The sequence below is a fragment of the Scophthalmus maximus genome, chromosome 9, assembly GCF_022379125.1.
Source record: "Scophthalmus maximus strain ysfricsl-2021 chromosome 9, ASM2237912v1, whole genome shotgun sequence".
Lineage (NCBI taxonomy): Eukaryota > Metazoa > Chordata > Actinopteri > Pleuronectiformes > Scophthalmidae > Scophthalmus > Scophthalmus maximus.
This window is the reverse complement of record NC_061523.1, coordinates 7,429,297-7,449,801: the sequence shown is the minus strand read 5'-3', so window position 1 is coordinate 7,449,801 and position 20,505 is coordinate 7,429,297. Positions and strand designations below refer to the sequence as shown.

The 20,505-nt window shown below is 43.3% G+C and overlaps 2 protein-coding genes across 6 annotated transcripts; one reads left to right on the top strand and one right to left on the bottom strand.

Annotated features, from left to right (window-relative positions):
- Positions 1-5,588: 5,588 nt before the first annotated feature.
- On the bottom strand, positions 5,589-8,111 carry LOC118319930. Its single transcript, XM_035650668.2, has 2 exons — positions 7,633-8,111; positions 5,589-7,158 (listed from the first exon to the last, which is right to left on the bottom strand). The coding sequence occupies exons 1-2, from the start codon at positions 7,665-7,667 to the stop codon at positions 6,363-6,365; spliced, it is 831 nt and encodes a 276-aa protein (XP_035506561.2). The 5' UTR covers positions 7,668-8,111; the 3' UTR covers positions 5,589-6,362.
- Positions 8,112-12,856: 4,745 nt separating this feature from the next.
- cysltr1 (cysteinyl leukotriene receptor 1) lies at positions 12,857-20,084 on the top strand. 5 transcript variants are annotated; one of them, XM_047334586.1, is made up of 4 exons: positions 12,857-13,038; positions 14,681-14,740; positions 16,938-17,121; positions 18,117-20,084. In XM_047334586.1, the coding sequence occupies exon 4, from the start codon at positions 18,139-18,141 to the stop codon at positions 19,165-19,167; it is 1,029 nt and encodes a 342-aa protein (XP_047190542.1). In that variant the 5' UTR covers positions 12,857-13,038; positions 14,681-14,740; positions 16,938-17,121; positions 18,117-18,138; the 3' UTR covers positions 19,168-20,084. The 5 variants fall into 5 exon arrangements, with proteins under 5 accessions (XP_047190542.1, XP_047190541.1, XP_047190543.1 ...); XM_047334585.1 differs by lacking the exons at positions 12,857-13,038; positions 14,681-14,740 and adding an exon at positions 16,603-16,702; XM_047334587.1 differs by lacking the exons at positions 12,857-13,038; positions 14,681-14,740 and having other exon boundaries at positions 16,709-17,121; positions 18,120-20,084.
- Positions 20,085-20,505: the final 421 nt, after the last annotated feature.

Genomic DNA, 20,505 nt, shown 5'->3' with positions numbered 1-20,505 from the left:
TGCGGAGGGCTGCGCAGGAAGAGGGACAATACACCCCGGGGGGGGGGGGGGGGGGCGTGAATAGAGGGTTGTGGAGAAGGAGGAACGCGGGGGGGGGGTCTGTGACCAGTAACAACATCAGTTTAAACCAAAGTAATTCATTGAAGTTCAAATAAAATAAAACCTTTAAATTACTTATATGTATATATATATATATATATATATATATATATATATATATATATATATATATATATATATATATATATATATATATATCCATACTTTCTACTTTTTCTACCTTACTTCAGATACATTCTGTGCTTTGTATCTCCAACACATTTCAGTGGGGGCTTTAGCAAGGGGCTGTATGAAAATGAATGGGTGATGGTGGTGGGGATGTATGATAGATATATATATCTATCACCATCACCCATATCACCATCACCCATAATATATATATACTGTATATATATATATATATATATATATACACATACTGTATATATATATTTTTCCATTGATGATCTCCTTATATTTTGCAAATATTTTAATATAATATATATTACAAAATATTTAGCATAACTGTTGTAACACAGCAATCTATAGCGTTGATCTATAAAGTTTTTCTGATTCTGATTTTTTTTTTTATTAATTGTGAAAATTCCACCCACCTCTCTAATTGTCTGGCGACAGCCAGGGGCATTATGTTTCCGGGTCGTCTGTCCCTTCCCTGTGAATGCAATATCTCAAGGCCTCAAGGGAATTTCTTCAAATTTGGCACAAAGATTCACTTGGACGTACTGATTAGATTTCGGTGGTCAAAGGTCAAGGTCGCTGTGACCTCGACAAACCAGTTGTTGGGAACGCCCTGAGGGAATTCTCTCCAATGTTGCACAAACGTTCACTTGGACACAAAGATGAACTGATTGGATTTGGGAGGACAAAGGTCAAGGTCACTTTGATGTCACAAAACATGTCTTTATTGGCCATAACTCAACAATTAATGTCTACTAAGATTAAATGATGAAGTGTTGAAACTTAAAGTCAAGAAGGTCAAAGGTCAACTTCACTTTGACATCGAAATGTTCTGCAGCAACACAATTCTCTGCAACTTTCACCCAAGCATGAGAGAACATGTGGAATAGGAACAGGCACCAGCTCTGTGAGCACAGCAATATTAAGATTCTAACTGATAAAATAAATATGAATTAGACCAAATGATGCTAAAGACTGAAATGTATGAGATCAGATGTCCCTCTCTCCATCAAATCAGTGACATGATGCCTAAGTCACACGGCCAGGTGGCCAGATGTTTCTTTCAAAACTAAAGTCATCTTCTCTTCTCTTCTTTTCTTTCCTTTTCTTTCTATTCCGACCAGCACGCGGCACGCGATGGATCCGCTCCATCAGTCTGCACCGCAGCTAGTTGGATCGTTTTTTGTTGGAGAGTCAGTCGAGCTTCTGGTTTTGTGTTTAAGGGCTCTTGCAACACCCATAGACTTTATAGACAATACCTTGTTGAGAACACGAAGGCAGGGGGAAGGTATGGCAGATGAAGCAAAGTTATTTTTAATCAGAGACGCAGGTGATGGTGCGACAAAAAGGAGAATAGAAAGCCACTTAAACTTGTGGGTGAAATATTGAAGAACATACACGTGAAAAGCATTTTGCAGTGTAAACTCAAGCCATAACATTTCCATTATGTCTATTGCACCTGTTAAATTCAAACTGACAGTGATAACTGAACTTCCCTCGGTGAGTAACTGACACAAGACCAACAAGTGACTGGCTTCCAACCTACCGCTATCAAACACTATAATTATATTTCAGAAGGGGGAGGCGACATCTTCACAGCAGCAAAATAAACTCTTAACTGCGATGCTTGATACCTCAGAATAACCCGCTGCTATTTCAGCTGATCAAAGTCCCTGTCACACTATTGTTACAATACAACCTTCATGTCTGAGGCCACCAAAAGAGTTATTTTTAGCAAGGTGACAGGGCGGTGTTGGCCAGGTTTCCATTGTGTTCAGGCTGGCATGGGGCAGCGTGAGGGTAAGTGTGTGTGTGTGTGTGTGTGTGTGTGCGCGCGTGACAGTGAGAGAGGCACTTGAGAGAAGGGAAGTGGTCTTTGGGGGTAGCGTCTGGCAGGCTGACCACTCCACAATAGCAGCAGGGAGGACAGGACATCCTGCTTACACCGCAAGCTGAACTCAGACACGAACAGGGGCATAAACACACACACACACACACACACACACACACACACACACACACACACACACACACACACACACACACACACACACACACACACACATTCGACACCAGATACTATACCAGATGTCTTTGATGGCTTGATTGTTGGTGCATTTCAATGAGTCACACACTGGGATGAAAAAATGTTTCCTTAATAACATTTCATAAGATGTTTAAAATGTTTTTTGTTCTGCTTAAACATTCTTTTTTTTAAAAAAAACATTTTGTGGCATTCTTAAAATCCTCTCAAAGAGTTTCCTGTTTACTTGGTAGAGGCATAACTTCAGCTGCTATGACACACAAGAACACTGTGGGGCAAACGTTAATAGTTAGTGTGGTAAAGAGCAGTATTTGGATTCATGTATTCTCATTAGATTTCATATAATATCGTAAAATGAAATATGCTATTATCTTAAAATGAAAAGGCCCTGCTTTTTTGTCATAATTTCATCTGTGTGAGTGTTTAAGCCAGAAGAAAAGTGTGAGATTCATCTACGGCCAGTCTAGTATGGCAACAAGCCACAGTTCAACAAGGACGTTGTCATGTTTTATATTATACTCTTCAAGAAGCACATCATTTATGTATCTTCTCCACATAACTATGGCAACACATTTGGGTCAGTTCTTTCAGTTAAGGTCAAAGTTAAGTTTTGTTTTTATGTATATGTTTAAAAGAAATGTTCTACCACAGCTTTTATGATCATAACTTTAACACATAACTAACAACCACACACACACACACACACACACACACACACACACACACACACGCACCTCCCTCCTTATTCTCTGTGTTTGGTAACGGTAACTAAGCTGCACTGCCCTGGCCGAGGCTTTGTGAGTCCCACCAACCAGAACAAAGACCCCATTACTGCCCCCCCCCCGCCCTCCTCCGCCCGCCGCTCCCTCCACCTCCTCTCCTCTTCCACTCCTCTGTCCTGCTCTCCGTTAATACGATGATGAGTGTACTTCCTTTGCTTTGCTCCCTTCGCCCTCTGTCCATCCTCTCATTCATTGGCTCCAGGAGGGTTTAGGGGGCAGCCCCGTCGTTCCTTACATACTTCTGCCCTGACAACAGATCTGGACAAAAGCAGCAAGGCAGTGCAACACAGGAGTCTTGGGCCTTCACAGGCTTTATACACTGATATTAACATGACAGCAGTGCGGTCTCCCGAGTGCGTATGTGTTTATGTCTGGGGCTGACCTTCGCCCCTGTGAGCCAGCGCTCAGCTCTGACGCGACTGTGGGCCAGCTCATCCGCTGCCGAGCAGACACCACATCAATGCTGCTGCCGGGGGAACCGAGGCGGCAGAGGGAGACTGCAGACACTCCGCAGCTGCAGACCTGAGATGTGGCAGTGGGCCGTTCACCCCACCGCACTGACAGGTGCGGCATGAGCAGCCATGGGTGAGCGTGGGCTCTGCAGAGCCGCCCGTTAGACTCTGTGATATAATGGGCTGATGTGCCTTGCCTCACACAGTGAAATGTCAGCTCAAAGTCAGACACGGTTTTCATTTCAGTTCTTTTCCAAACATGGTCTTTTTTTAAAGGGGGAATTGGCACGACTTGATAGGTTAATTGCATTTACTTTAATTCTAAATACTGATACAGCAGAGAGAGAGAGAGAGAGAGAGGCGCTCTGTGTTGCCAAGAGCGTAAACACACAGAGGTCAATATAAGTTCCCCAAACATCAGCGTCGCACGAAGGTGAAAGTCTGGACGGTTTTGATTTATCTAGAGTTGGACTGTTTCAGACGTTGCCTCTGTCCTCCTGGTTTCCAGGTATCTTTCTGATGAGATTTGGAGAAAATGAGAAGGAACCGTCTAAAATGCGTCGTGATGAAGGACACGTGGGTTTATTCCTGATAATTAGTTAAACTTTTGCAAATGTATGTAATGTCTCAGTGCATGGTGGCTCATTGTTACACTCTCGGGGCTCAATGGGACACTGGAAGCAACATCTGTGTTTGTTTTCCTACGACGAGTCAAAATGTCTGGCGTGATAGTAGCCCACAGTTGAAGAAAGTGTTTGTTATAAAAAACAATAACGTTGGTCATCCTGTAAAGAAGAAGTTTCATACGTCCCAGGTTAATGCTGTATCTCACCACTGAATACTGACATGTAGAACCTTACCCAGTCCAAGGAGGGTGCTGTTGATCCATGTATGTGATCACTTTGTGTCATAGTTGCATTGAATATTCCTTTGCTTTATTTGCGTGTTTGCGCACAGATCTGCTGACTTGGGAGGTTGGCCTCTCCTTCCTGGACTTTTTTGTAACGAATTAACACGATGCCCCTGTTTTCTCCTTAAGGCGACAAATGAACCTCGACTTGTCGGGGAGGGAAATAACGGGGTCTGTCGTTATTTTCCTGTCTCCTACGTCTCCTCGCTCTCTTGACAGCCCCAGTGCCAAGCAGAGGGCATCATGCGAAGGAATTGGCCACCGCCGTTCTTTCGGGCCGTCTGCACCCCGTCGTTTTCAGCCCTTCATCTCTCGGTTCCAGGAACACTTGGTGTTGCAGCTGCATGCACGCACGCAGACGCAGCCCTGCTAACTCCCTTGCTGTTGAGGCTGAGTTCATACTCAAGCGAAGCTCTGTGCTTCTCTCTGCTGGACACAGCTCACACTACAACAACAACATGCTGAATTCCTACCCTGCTCCCCTGAATCTCAAACCTGCACGCAGCATGTGCACAGTGACTCAATGTCACAGGTCTTATCTCCTTTGCATCAAAGGAGACATTTCTCAGCAGTGACTGCGGCGTGTGACGGTGTTACGTGAACCGCAGGCGCGTACATGTCTCTCATAGGATGCACGTCTTGCTCAGTGACAAATTTGTGCAGCGCAAGGACGATTTTAACAGTTGATATGTGTGAGCTGAAGCCTCAGTGTGCCGGATGCTGGGTGAACCTTCAAACCTTGTGTTTGCAGCAGTTGTCTTATCAGACCCACCCTTATTTGACTTTTACATGCAAAAGACATATTGTCCTCTCTCTCTCTCTCTCTGTGTGCGTGCGTGTGTGCGAGCGTGTTCGTGTGTGTGTGTGTGTGTGTGTGTGTGTGTGTATCTGTACAGTTGCTGGCTGAGTAACTGGGTGGATACCAGACATTAAAACCAATTAAGCGAGAGCTGCTTCCATTTATCAGAGAAAAGATCTGGCAACTGAACAAGCCCTTAATCTCGTTTCATGCTCTACAGCAGTTTTGCTTGAGAAAAAAAGCGATGCGCTGCGAAAAGAAAATGTAAACAGGGACATTTGTGGACGAAGGAAGTCGTGACACACAAACACAAAACACTCTTGAACACATTAGGGCCCCCGAAGAGCGAAATTACACAGAATTCTACTTGAGATGTTTAATGTCTCAAACTGTTTTGTGTGAAACACAGCTCAAATGAAGCATCCTGTGCTGTCCGCCACTTCAAACATTGGAAAGAACCCGTTTTACAATCTGAGAGATCATAATCTCTCACCGTTTAAATGTGTGTTCAGCTCTTCAAAACATCTGAAATGTAAACATAGCACGTTACATCTATGGGCCAGCTGTAACATTTGTGTTAAACTACGTGTTTGTGTTCTTCTTATCGCTTTTTCTTGCATGCTAGTATTTCATGCTTTTGAGTTTTATACATTCTCAAATTGGGGATCCAGTTTTTGGAAGGGCTTCTTCATTGATGTTCAAACGTTTTGAAAGGAGAAATGACAGCTGAAAAGCTGAGTTCATAAACAATAAACACTTAGAGGAGTCACTTCTACGAGCTTAGTCGGCCTGGGATCACCAGTAGCTAAAGTACAAACTTTAGTTACAGCTGACAAACTGACATGTACTGAGACTCTCTGGTGCTTGTGCTACGGATACATGTTGTGAAGCATCGTGATAATTTCATCACAGGAGTGAAGGTACGTAAGCACACAGTATGTGTGACGACAGCCACGTGTAGCCACAGACGTGTGGCCACAGACAGATTTTAACAGCTTGAGTTTCAATGGTTTCCTTGTTGGGTCCATATAAAGACATCTCCCCCTTGTTATCAGTTTGACATTTAATTTATTCTATAAATAAAATGTATTAAAATAGCAAACAACAGTCAGTTGTGTGTAGATTTAGCACAACACTTTCAATGAAAGGAGCTCCTTCTCCTTTGTGGTTTACTACAGAAAAAAGCATAATGCAGCCATAAATTAATCAGCCATAATATCCTCCTCAGGCAGGGGGAGAAAGCAGGCAGGGAGGAAGGAGGCCCCAAACCCGCATGCGACGGCTGGGACTCGTGGAGCGGTGACGAGTGCGTCTCACGTCTGGAGTCCTGCAAAATATTTCTGGGTAGCGATACCATGAGCTCTAGCAGCACAAGCACCCAGACCAGGCCGCAGCTGAGCTGGGCCCAGTGAGATGTCCTGAAATTCCGAGTCTGCTGGGGCCAGCGTGACACCAGCGTGGCCTCCAGCCCCAGCAGGCCCAGCAGGAGCAGAGAGGCCAGGTGGTGGGCATCAAGCAGCGGCTGACAGAGCGCGCTCACAGCCTCCCTCCACCGGACCGATTCCCCCTTCTCCGCGGCGCCCGCCTCGACCTCCCAGCCCGACTCCTCCATCCACCAGGAGAGCGTCGCTCCCTGCCAAAGCGCCCACCGCAGCAGGACAAGGCTGTCGGAGAGGGCCAGCTGGCCCAGGAGCACCGTGGAGGGCTTGGTGGAGATGTGGGCGGAGCGGAGCAGCGAGAGGGCCCGCAGGCTCAACACGCAGCCCACCAGCAGGGGAATGGCTGCCCCGTGGGGGAACAGCAGCACCGTCACCAGTTTCAGCAGCAGGAACCGGCGCAGCCATCTTCTGGAGGCCGACGGCGCTCCTTCTGTGACTGAACCGGGCCAGCAACAAGAGCCCATCTCCCAGACTGACTTCAGCAGCCGGTGTGACCTGCGGAGAGATGAACGGAGCAACGAGTCACACTCACACCTTGTTTTGACATCATAAACCCTCTGCTCCACCCACTGAATGTGGCAAACACATAACTCTTCTTACAGCTTTCTCTCTTTTTTTTATGACTTTGCCACTGCGTTATCCAAGTAGGCAGAGTCCCAGGCAAGCAAACAAGCCATCAAGCAATTCTTCAGCTTTACAGGTGCCATTTAACATGACTGCGGCTGAACCTCATCAGACCTTCTCTGTTTTAAATTCCATTAAAAAAGCATAGGCGTGACATTAAAAGGATAACAGAGCCACAAAGGAACCCTATGACACTCAAGTCACTAAGGAAAGAAAGAATCTAAAGGTCATCTTCATATCCAAAACTTAACAAATCAACAGGTGATTCAACTGATTATTCCATAAACGTACGCATATCTGCGTTTAATTAAACAGAGAAAGTATTGCTGTCCGCCGCGGACTCACCTGTGTAAGGTCAGGAGGTTGAGATTGAAAGTCATTGTCCCGCTTCACCTGGATGTGGCCCAGTGGCTCCCCCCCCCCATACTCGTCTCGCCCCGACCTGGCTGCCACAGGGCTGACGGGAAAGTGTGCGAGGAGTCTCCTCTCTTTCGTCTTTATCAGCACTGGCTGCTCCAACATGGCACTGCTCTTTCCACGAATGTCATCATTTCTCGCCTGGAGATGAGCCAAACTGCATCTGACTCACGCCGGTGGAGAAGCAGCGCCCGGGGCGTTTCTCCTGCATCACTAACCGTAAGCCTGTGTTTTTCCACACAACACAGGGCCAAAAAAGGACCTTGTGTATCAAGCAACTCCTCTTCAGGAGCTCATCATACTGACTGATACTGATACTGATACTGATGCGAATCCCCGTTACAGCGTCGCTGCGTTCAAGCCCAGAAAGAATGCAAGACACTGTCACAACTTGTTGTCAGTTAGCAAATGAGTTATGTCCCCGGTTCAGCGCCGATAACAGCTCATATGTGTTGACATTGTTTTTTTGAGTGTTGTTTTGGGGCAGGCGGGCTGAAACACACAACTGTATCCACAGCAACCAGGGTGTGATCACCATCATAACCGGCCTTTGTAATCGCTGGCAAATGATGTGACTATTTCCGAAACTGACTAATCCCTCAGCTTAATCTTGCGTTACGATTGGCGTGGCTTAATTCCTTGGTCATATGATATATAGTAATAATTTTGTTAAAGTAATACTACAGTCTGGCATTTACAATGTCATTTTGGTACATGAATCCTGTACCATTGCAGGATACTTACTGGTGTCTACTTAAGTGTTGGTAGAGCAGAAGAAAATACTCCCCCCCCCCCCAAAAAAAAAAACTTGAGTCTGTTACCCAATACTGTATTTCAAATGTGCCAGGTATTTATAAAAAACACTATCATCATTTCTTATTTCCTCTAAAATGTCCCACTGTTTGGCTACGTTTCGCCATAGTTGTGTTTTCTCTGTCTTTATCTAGATTTGACTTCCAGAACCAATGAAAACGAACTGTCAGTAGAGATTACTAAACATTTCATCATCAAGATCACTTGGCTAATATTACTCAATTCTCTGATGGTTGGCTGAGAACAGGTGGCTTTGCTTTTAGCTTGATGCACGCCACAGGCCACGTGTGTGTGTGTGTGTGTGTGATACACCATATTACAATTTGTCTGCGCATGTATGTATCATGTGTCTGTGTATGTGTGTATCATCCCAGTCATCTGCTGTCTGTTGGCATCAGTCTCTCATCATCTGAAGGAAGAGGTATGATTAGAATATACGTATAGTTTGTGATTACCATGCACAAGTGAGACTGAGGCACATTACAGCACAAATCATTACCCGCAATTACAGTTTTGTAGCTGCACTCCTTCTTAAAAGGTCAGGCAGCTCGGTAAAAAAAAAAAACTAAACCTGTGTAAACAAGAAGACTAAACTCCAGTGAACATTTCTCAAACATTGCAAGTTGTTATAAACATTGGTCAGATGAGTGAGAGGAATGTGCACCTTTCTAGTAGGGTAGCTGGGGCGTCCCGGGGCCTTGTTGATGAGGCTGACGGCAGAAGGGAAGAAACCACAGCCGGGGGAGAGCATTTCAGAAACTCAACCGGATGGTCATGTTGGTCCGGGATAAAATATCCCAGCAACTGTTGAAAGGACTGACATGACATCCGTCCTCACGACTTTGGTGATCCCCTGACTCTGAGTTAGTTTACATGTCGGACAAACTGTTGGATGGGTTGCCATTGACATGTGATGGAGACATCTTGTTTCCCTCAAGAGGAATTGTAACAGCTATGGGGGTCCCCTTGGTCATCTGTCTGCCCTCAGCACAGCCGCTTCCCTGCAGTGGGAGCTTCCAGTCAGGGAAGATGGGGAAGAGCCGACGTTCACATCATCCCACAATAGCTTTTCTGCTAATGTCTCCTTATCTGACTCCCAAGCATGAGCACAAGTCCTGTCAGGCTCATTTTTCAAAGGAACATTTCGGATATTTTCCCAAAGTGCTGTTTTTTCTCTTTTTAATAAGATAAAAAAGTTAACTTTATTTTAAATTGCAAATGAATTCTGTGCTGCTTTCAACTTAAAAGCATATGTTCTAAACATGTAACCATTTTGAGGAGCTTGTTTCCCACACAAGTGAAATAATTTACCTTGCCTCTTTTCACTATACTAATAATTTCTTTTTTCTCATATATCTTCTTAAGGAAATGTTACTGTTGCCTGAATAATGTTCACTGGAAACAAAATTATGACAACATGTTCTGGTAAGTCTTAGAATTCTAAGAAGTATTCTACAAAGTGTGATGTGTAATGTTGAATAACACACAAGTGACCACAATCAGGTCAGCCAAAAAGCTCAAACAAACAGCTTCAAATGCATTTCCCATAACGTGTGCGCACATGTGTGTGTGTGTGTGTGTGTGTCTGGGTGTGTTTGTGCGTGTGAGTGTGTGTGTATCTTTCTATTTCTCTATCTCTAGCTTTACACAAACACAATTCTAATATTTAAATCAGTACAAATGAAGTGATACATTTCCCTGTGAGTTATGTGTAAATCTGCTCATTTCATGAAATAGCCCCATTATGCCTCACACTGCTAGCGTATATAGAAGATGATTCCAACCTTTTTCATAACCTAAAAGCCTCAGAAAATGCACTTCACACAGTACACAACATTAGATAAACAGTGATGGGAAGCTTGCTTTCAGATGTACTCTCAAGGGGAGGTAACTTCATTTCTCCCATTTGCTTGTAGCACGCTGCTGAGTTAGACACGCTTGTTCGCAGGCACTCAAATATTTTGGCTTCATCTGTGCAAAACAGGAGTGGGAGGTCATCTACACGAGCCACAAAAAATGAAAAATGACAGCAAACCGGAGACTCACACAACCACGTGGGGGGAGGATCATCCATGGACAAAAAGCCATGCCATGGCTGAATTTTGGATTTAATTATTTATTATACAATGGGGGAAAATGAACAGGATGCAATATGAACTTTGTACATATGCAGTACATGGCTCCTGAATAGTCAGATCGCTGCACACCTATTACTTTGCACTCTGTCTGTCTGGGCAGAATCTCTGGGGCAACAAAAATAAGCGATGTCACCAGATCCATCAGAGCATCAAAAAGGAACATTTGAATTACAGTTGTTCTCAGTGTAAGCAATTCAGCACATGCAGGTATAAACGGTATTGGGCTATTAGAGGCCTGCTTTTCTTGTTTTTTCTTGCTCAATCACTTTTCACCAATTCCACCGAAAAACTAGGCTGTATTGATAATTGATGTGTTAAAGAGAAACAGCCGCGCTCGCTACCATGAAAGGACTTGTGTCTCTGATATTCGAGAGCAGCTGGAACCAGGTCAAATACACAGGGTGTCTTTATCCAGTAAACACAAGTCAACAGGTTTTCGTACCTAAATGACAACTGAGGTGGTTTTTCAGCACCCTCCACAAAATGACATTATTCACAACTTCATATTGTCTCTAGCTAGAAAGGGTGGCGTTGTGCACAAAAGCGGCGTTCCCTTATTTTCTCGAATTCCTTCTCTTCAGTACCAGTTTCCATTGATAACCAGAAGATGTAGTATGACCGAGTACATAACCGAGCCTCCCTGTTGTTATTTTCTATCAGATTATCTTGTGGGATAGTCTGACTATTCTGAGTTTGGAAGTTTATTCGGCACAAATGAGCAAGCTAGTGCAAGAAGCATTCCCATGGAGATATCAGAAAGAGGAGAAATACAGCTGATTTCTGGCTGGTCTTTAACCCGACAGTTAAATGTCATGATCAGGGGCCTACTGATTTGGATGAGGCCCTGGTCTCATTCAGAGGGACTTTAAAGATGGACTTTGCAAACTCTCATGCACGCCGGGCCTTCTGCTGCTTGACAGATGACAGGAAAAGCCAGTGCATGGAGGGTCAGTGTCAGTGTGATTGTGGGGAGCAGGGCTACCAGTCACATCGCCAGGGTGAACATCTTAACACGGCCGGCATGACTGGACTGCATGGGTAGGCCCCGGCCGCGAAAGACCAGAAGGCCGAGCTCTCCAAACTGGCAGATCCCTAAACCTGCAAGGGGCCCCTTAGTGATTATACACTGAGTGTGTTTTCTATGCCCCAGGAGAGAGGACCCAGCCAGCCAGTCGGGAAAAGAGACGTTTTGATTTTACTGATGTAGCAATGGATAAGTGCTATAAGGACTAATCCGTTGTGGATTCACACTCTAAATCACCACTTAACACAGGTACAACAAACAAAACAAATTAAGCCAATTAAACCAATTGAACAAAAAGGCCCAGTACTCCCAGATGACTTAGTAGGGGGAAAAAACAGTGACAGTCAAAATAATACACATGAAGTCAGTCCTTTAACTCATCCAGGTTCCACCAGACCGGTGACCTGCTTAATGCTGTGATGACACCTTCTGCAAGAGAAATAAGAACAAAAAATACTGACATCACAGATGCATTCATTTTGTCCCAACCTCTCAGTAAATCTCAAATGCATGACTTACATTCATGAACTCCGCTCAAAGTATGCACCGTGGCCATGCAGTAACAACAGATGACGGGACATGTGATAACGGCGTTTCTATACGGCGCGCTGCGTGTAACGCTTCCGCGTCTTGCCGGTGGTAGAGAGCTACAGTGGTTCCTATATACAGTTTAAACATCCCCACTACACTGATTTACTCATTAATGTACTGATTTTGACGCCAAGACACCAGCTATGATTTTGGTGGGGGATATGCTCGTCCCCTCACCTTGTAAGTTACCAATACAGGACACAGCAAAGCAGTGGTGTACACCACCTGTGAGGGGGAGCATCGGGTGGGCCTGAACTCAGTATATACTTGGACTCAAGATCCAATGAGTAACTCATCCGTGCTGAGTTCAGCATGTCTGTCCCGACGGCCAGATGCTTGATACGCCGGGCACCATAACTGGCAAGCTATGTCTAGGTAGTAAATCCTGGCAGCATGTTTTCTATGTACTTAGGGAGTCGACATGGGCAGCACTACTCTGTCCATGTCTTCCTGAAGGCGGGGTTACTGTGGCATGTGGGTTGAGCCCCACAGACCAGGACATTACACTTAGAGAGGGCATGCACCTGGTGGATTTAATTTTTTTTCTCGCTGGACGTGTCTGAGCTTGTGCCACTCCCACGGGATTCCAGTTGAGGAAGACCCTGCCCTTTCATCCAATAATATGCCTTTGGTGTCGGTGGAGGAGTCTACAGTTGGTCAGCAGCAGAAGGAGCGCCTGACTGTGTCGCTGGCAGAACACAAAAACATTCAGCACGTCGGAAGGAGTGATTGGTAAATGCACGCTTATAAAGCGTCACATCAAAACCGGTGACTATCCTCCCCTATAAATAAATATGAATAGAGGATCGATAAAGTGCAACCCTATGTTAATGTGTAACGATGAATAGACTTCGTAATACTTATTTGAAAGACCTATTTGATTTTTGGAAAAATCGAACTTGATTTCCTGTTATGATTCTTTCTGACAGAGATTAAGATCAAATGATTATCATGCTTATTGTTATTTTTGTTTCGTTAACTTGTCTATTGCTGCCTGTAAATGTAGCATCTCTTTTAATGTAATTGTATATTTTCCTTAAACCACTTGAAAAGCAGTTTTATTGGATTGAAAGTAAAGAGTGTAACCCATTTGCTGGAGCTAAGTCATGATTGAGCAGTTAGCATAGTTGACTGTTGTATGGGTTAAGAGACCTGGTGTGGAAACTTCCATTACTGCAATAAGTTATTGAAGAAAATTTTTAACAGTTTTAATATATTAAAATTACAAGTGCAATGGGGAAAAAAATGTAACCATTTTCCACTTCAATTGCAATACAACTGATTGAGCTGCCTCAACAGATTCTTGAAGAAATGTCGAACTAAATAATAACTGAACTACTGTAAAAAGCAGTTAATAAAATCCCGCGGCTGTGAGTTTGCAGCCAAATGAACTGTCATATCTTTCTAATATGCAGCGGATCTGCCAAAGTAGATGCAAATAATGTAAATGTAAATAATGCCGTTATAAAACAGTCATGTCAAGTCTATTAAAATTTACAGGTTAAGATAAGATTGTACTTTGTTGATCCCCTAGAGGAAATCCAGGCGCTAAAGCAGCAATTACAGGCAGTACGGAAATGTACAACAGGAAATGCAAAGATACAACAAGCTAAATGCATTACTTCAACACAATATTACGTCAGGCCTACTATAATTTTAGGCTTGAGTGTATTGATTGATGTCTGTCTTACACAGATACAATGTGGTGGAGCAAGTGTTCAAGACCCCCACTCACCTTTACACTTGTGTGCATGAAGTGACCAATTAACTTTTATTGGCCAATCAGTGTAATTTGGTAGGTGACCATATGTTTCCCTGTTGCTGAGTACTGGGGTCTAATTCAAAACTGATGCTCAGATGTGCAAGCATTTTTCTAAATCAGCAGGAGGATCTTCCAATTTGCTCCTGTTGTCGGAGCCCAGCATGAAACCTGATGAGATCAACGTTATTCACTTCCATTTGGTACTTCCCTTAATGCTGCTGCTGTTCCTGCTCCTTTAATCTGTGTTAAATTTGACTTAGCCTGGTCATTATTTTTCTATATATTCAACTAAGATCATCGCCAAAAGCACGTGTTCATGGAATGAACCCATGAAAACACACCATTTGCATACTCTCTTGAATGCACACGGCTAAACACAGAATAATACAGAGACTGCGCTTGTTCTTGTTGTCTCTCTCCGCTTGGTAGTCTGAGCCCAGCATAAAACCTGCTCTGACATGCCATAGTTGCCATGTGCAGATATCTCTAAAAGCAGGGATTTTGAAAACATTCTCACTGCAAACTGGTGTTTGGCAGGATAGTGCAAGAATGCTATCCTTGCGAAGTTTACTAGCAAACATGGAGTCACTGGACCCGTCTTAGTCTTTAAGGCACGCCACAAGAATGAAACACATTGTTCTCCTACAGGTCAGCACAGCAGTCCAACCACTCGAACCACAAAGCACAAAGACGGCCGACAAACCGGAGGTACTCGATACAAGGGCATGATCGCTCCCCAGCTTCCCACCCACAAACACTGCCAATGCTTCTCTCTTCTCTGTCACCTAACTAACAATATCAATAATGGCAACATTTCATGATTTATAGACTATTGTGGAATCATTGACACGAAAATGTCAGTGACCGATCAACTGGCTCTCAGTGAAGCACCTCTACTTCAAACCCACATGGCTGACAAGGACGTGCTCTCAGCACTACCTCCGTTTGTTGGCTACCACCTGTAGATGCTGACATGTAGAATTTTTCATCGTAATCTGTAAATCCCCCAAATAAGAATTTGCTGCCGCTTATAAGTGAGATTTGTTTTAATTACTGATTAACTTGATCAATACAGTTTCCTTGTTTGATCTACTATTAAGGTCCCAATTAAGACCTCGCTCACTGTGCATTTGGTAAACCATTATGTGATACAAAGAAAGTTACAGGCACTCACTAAGTTTGCAGAGAGAAGTGAAATTATCGTGGCTCCACGCTGGCTGATCGGGGATCTTCAGATTGAACTAATCAGAAAGTACAAATTCCCTTTCAGCATCTCTCAAAGGGGTGAAAACAAATTATTGGAGCTTTCTGACACTGCAATTATTATTTTTCAGTGCACTTAGTGCACTATGAAGCTAATAGAGTAATACGTTTCTGATCATGCAAAGTCTTTTAGTGTTGATACACACGGCTGCCGAGCAAGCTTGAATGTTTGCCAGCGCCTAACCACTAAATGAGTTACAGATGCATTATCCTGCCCTCCCACCACACGGGCCTTTCATCTGCGAAAATGAGTTTGACCATTTCCACAGAAGTATCCGCTCTCCATTTACCAACTGCAAACCAGAGTCATTAGCAACACACAAAGGAACTGCTGAGGAATAATCAGTCACGAGTGATTGACCCATGCATCTTTATATCTCTCAGTTTTATCATCACACCATCAGATCATAGGTTATGACCTCTCATCCTTGACTTTCCTTTTAGCAGTTACACCAAACCCAACAGATTACCTAACATGACAGACGTCAAGTAAATCTGAACTCCTTACACTGGACGTAATCACTCCCAAAAAATACTCTCAATTAAACTTGACTCTGTCGCCAATATGCAGTCTATGTACAGATCGACTTTTTGTCTCATCCATGCACATGTTTTAGAAAAGAATAGATCTGTATTGTCATTGTATCAAGACAACGAAACAAAGTTTAGCAGCTCTCAAGCTTGACAACATGAATTTGTCAATCCTCGGACTTGTAAAGATTTAGCCCTCTTGTGGAAAACGGTTTGCTCCTTATTATCATAAGATTTTGAAATGTGAAGTTGCATGCACCACCAATGTATTGTGCCTGAATAAACATGACTGGCCTAACAGCAGCAAAAGGATGTTGATTTTACCTCTGCACACTCCCACAAAATCTCAATGTGTTCTGTTGTTATGATGTTGTAAATAATGACCTTTCACTGGCGGAGGCATAGTGCTAAAGAGGGACCTATCTTATCCTGGACAAAAGCACCAAGTACAATTCAAGAAATCATGTGACCTCATAAATATCATGACTCCTCCATGACATGTGACTTTTGACATATTTGTATTCATTTAATTTCTTTCTCTTGTTTATTTTGATGCGTCACACTAATTTGTCTTTTTGTTTTGGTCTGTTATGTCTTACTTTGTATTATTCAAGGTTATGCCTATCAGCAATGCATCAAACATAACCTAATTTAATGTAAATTTAAAAAAATGTAGTCTTGCCCTGCCGTACTCAAGACTTTTAAGATCCCCCCCCCCCCCATCTGTCAGAAAGTACAAGATTGCTCAACTTCTCGCCGTCTGACTTTGTTTCTAGTTTACACATACTGCGAGAGAAAAAACAGGTCAGACAAATGAATGTAAGCAACAGAGGAGGAGGTACAGGATGATACATGATGAGACAAGTAGTTTGTGCTGTAAGTCACTGAACTTGTGTGCAGATGAAATATGCTCAAGAGAGATTTAGGTTTGTAGGGGCTTACCAACTTGATAGAAGGACAAGGAGAATTTATGAAAATAACCAATTGGCATGGGACTAGTGAGAGCAACCAAGTAACAAGAGCAGAACTTAAAGTGCTGACTTTTTTACTCCATCAGTTCTTTTTACATTAATACAGTGATAACGGTGTTGCTTCGTGGTTAATGATGTAGATGCTGACCAATCCTACTCGGAAAAGCCTGCAAACAACTGAGGGTTATGAAGAGTCCTCCCACCACTGCTGGCAGACGAGAAGGAGAGGTGGAGGAGACGTGGTCTGAGGCAACGCTGCTGTCGTGCACACTGTCAGAGACGATCAACAGACCTGCTGCACCGTCAGCAGACAGGAACTCAGCGGTAAGGGGAAACTTGCTGGAGCCTGATCTCACACAAATGGAATTTTAACTTTTGCAAAAATTGCATGATATTTTTTTTTGGCCTTTGTTGAAGGGAATTTATCGACAGAGAATTAAAGCAAAAGCATGCAACGGTAATATTTTATGATGCCGCCTACTGTTTGAGCAGTGCAGTGACATTTACATTATAGGATGGTGCATGCTTCCCGTGCTGTTTAACTCTAGCTCAAAAGAAAGAGAATGACTGAATGGATGACTGACTGAATGAATGATATATTTTGTTTAAATACTGGGTTATTTCTGTTGCATATTACATTGTGTAATATTATTTTAGAATTAATTTTAGTACATAATAAATCATTTCGTTATTCAATATAATTAGGAATATTGCACATATTATTAGATCATTTTTAGACATATTATCATGCGTATTTAGGTTTCTTCATAGCATTTCCCTTACTTTTGGTTCCTACCTGACTGTGTTTACAGGGGACCATTAAAACCGTCACAGGTGGTGCTGAACGCATGCTGCTGAGAGAATAGAGACTGTCCTGCTGCGCCGATGATAATTAATGAGACTGTGCGAGAGAAGCTGTAACTGTTACCCACTGTCAAGAGAACGTTTCATAACTTGGACACCAACTCTTCAATACTAAGTGCATTAGAGTTACACAGAAAAATTAGTTTACCAATCGTCCGGTTGATTCTAATTCGACTGAATGTGTTTTCTATTATTTATGACAGCAACACAAATGTTCCTAGAAATGACCTTTGTATTTTCAATTGAGGCTGATTTACTTATGACATGATGATTAGATATTAAGATGATTAAATAAATCATTTGGCATCAGTACGCACAGAATGTAACCCATCTACTGGATTCACACAGGTGGCAGTTGCTCAATCTTAAATGCGACAATCAATTTCCCCAGGAGTCACTGTGCAGGTTTTCGTGTTAAGCATGATTCATGTTCCCATTTTCATGTTTTTTCTCAGCAGCTTGCAGGTGTCGCCACAAATGGAGCAACTCAATCTGACCAACGGCACGGAGAGCAAATATGCGGACTGTCCTTCAATAGATGACTTCCGTAACCAGGTCTACTCCACCGCCTACTCCCTCATCACCGTTCTGGGCCTCGTTGGGAACGGCCTCGCCCTGTTGGTGCTGATCAAAACCAGTCGCCAGACCTCTCCTTTTCATGTCTACATGATGAACCTGGCTGTGTCTGACCTCCTGTGTGTCATGACACTGCCACTGCGAGTCCTCTACTATGTCAGAAAGGGCCAATGGGACCAGGGGGATTTCCTCTGTCGCATCAGCTCCTACACCCTGTATGTAAACCTCTACTGCAGCATCTACTTCATGGTCGCCATGTCTGTCTCGCGTTTCTTGGCCGTTGTCTTCCCAGTGCAGAACCTGCGGCTGGTGACTGTGAACCACGCTCGCCTCGTGTGTCTTGGCATCTGGGTGTTCATCTGTCTTCTATCTTCTCCCTTTCTCATGTCTGGCCAACATATTGACGATGCCACAAATAAAACCAAGTGCTTCGAGCCTCCAAAGGGTCACGGTCTGAAGAAACTAGTCGCGCTGAACTATGTGTCTGTGGTGATCGGCTTTGTCCTGCCATTCCTGGTGATCCTGCTCTGCTATGCTGGCATAATCCACACCCTGCTGTCTCGAAAGAGTGCTTCGCGGCAACAGCAGGGCACAGCCACCAAAGCCATCCGAATGATTGTCATCGTCTTGTTGACCTTCCTAGTCTGCTTCCTGCCTTACCACGTGCAGCGTACCATCTACCTGAGCTATACATTCGGGCAGGACTGCTCGGAGAAGCTGGCCGTGCAGAAGTCTGTGGTGGTGTCTCTGTGCCTGGCCGCTGCCAATTCGTGCTTTGATCCACTGCTTTATTTTTTCTCTGGAGAGAGTTTCCGCAGCCGCTTGGTTTCCCTTCGCCACTCGACGACAGCCAGGGCCCTGCATCACACAGACAGGCTGAAGCCCGTGACGGGCTCAGAGGCTGAAGCCCGTCACGGGCTCAGAGGCTGAAGCCCGTCACGGGCTCAGAGGCTGAAGCGCACCACCGGCAGATTGACAGTTAATTTGCTTTAATCAGACAGGAGGTCGTCAAACGTCCATCCGCGGGATATGTTAAAGAGCTCAGGGTGAGTCGTTCCCCCACTACGAGTCAGGGAACTAGTTGAGAGAAACATAGGACGAAAGGCATAAACAGGTTGAACAAATGAGGCATGGTTGACTGATATTAAAGAATTTTTGGTAAATGTCTCAGGAGACTGATTATTATTGATTTAAAGAGTGCAATTTGTTCAATATTTTTTATTATCTTATTTTACTATCATTATGGTGGTAAATGGTATTCTAATGTATCCCAAAGTTATTCAGCCTGTCAAATGACAATATAAATATATATGGTTTATTAACGTATGAATGTATTGTAGACTATGTTGCAATTTATACATAATAGTCTGTTTATCTGTATAATCCTAAAAAGGCACGAGGTTTATGATGCACATCTTGCAGATTATTAATGAGAAGGGCCAAACTCTGCTTTAAATTGACTATGATTCTGCTGTGATTGTAATTTTTTTGCTCCATAGTTAACATTGTAATTACCCCAACCTTTTTATCAGTAGTATATGTCATTATGTTCTTGTTCCTGTTTTTGTTTTTTTTAACTGCCTGAACCGATTATTTGTAATATTCCCTAGAATATATTGTAAAGGAATAGTTCAGTAAATATTCTAAGTGGCTTTCTTTGTTTGTGTTAGATGTGAAAGAGCCGGCCTCAGTGCCGGGCTCTGTCTCAGTAACAAAATCCACTTCCCAGAAATTCTAAAACTCCTTTATTAGCATCTGCTTATTGCACTTCTGGTGAGATGCCAAACCTCATTTCGTTACTCTATACTTGTATATGTGTAATGACAATAAAGTTGAATCTCATCTCATGTTGCATATTGTTTGTTTTATCCTTATCTTTAGATAAAGCCAGGCTACCTCGGTTTCCCCAAATTTCCAGTCTTTGTGCCAAGCTGAACCAATCCACAGAGAGCGGAAGCTTCACATTGACCATGCAGTCATGTCAAGTGTTTCATCTTACTGTATGCAACAAAAGTTCATAAGCTGCTGTATTGCCATATTGCATGTAAACCGTATTTCATGTTATATATAATAGCTTGATTAATAAATAACATTTGTGTCAGTTCAGTATGATTACATCCTCTATGTGAATGAAACGTTAATTTACTATTATATATAAATGACTTAAATGCAACCGCCTCATCTTTTTTTTAATATAATGATGATTATGTTTTAGTGCTATGCACCAAAAGTTGACAACACTTTTATCAAGGAACTTTGAAACTTAAG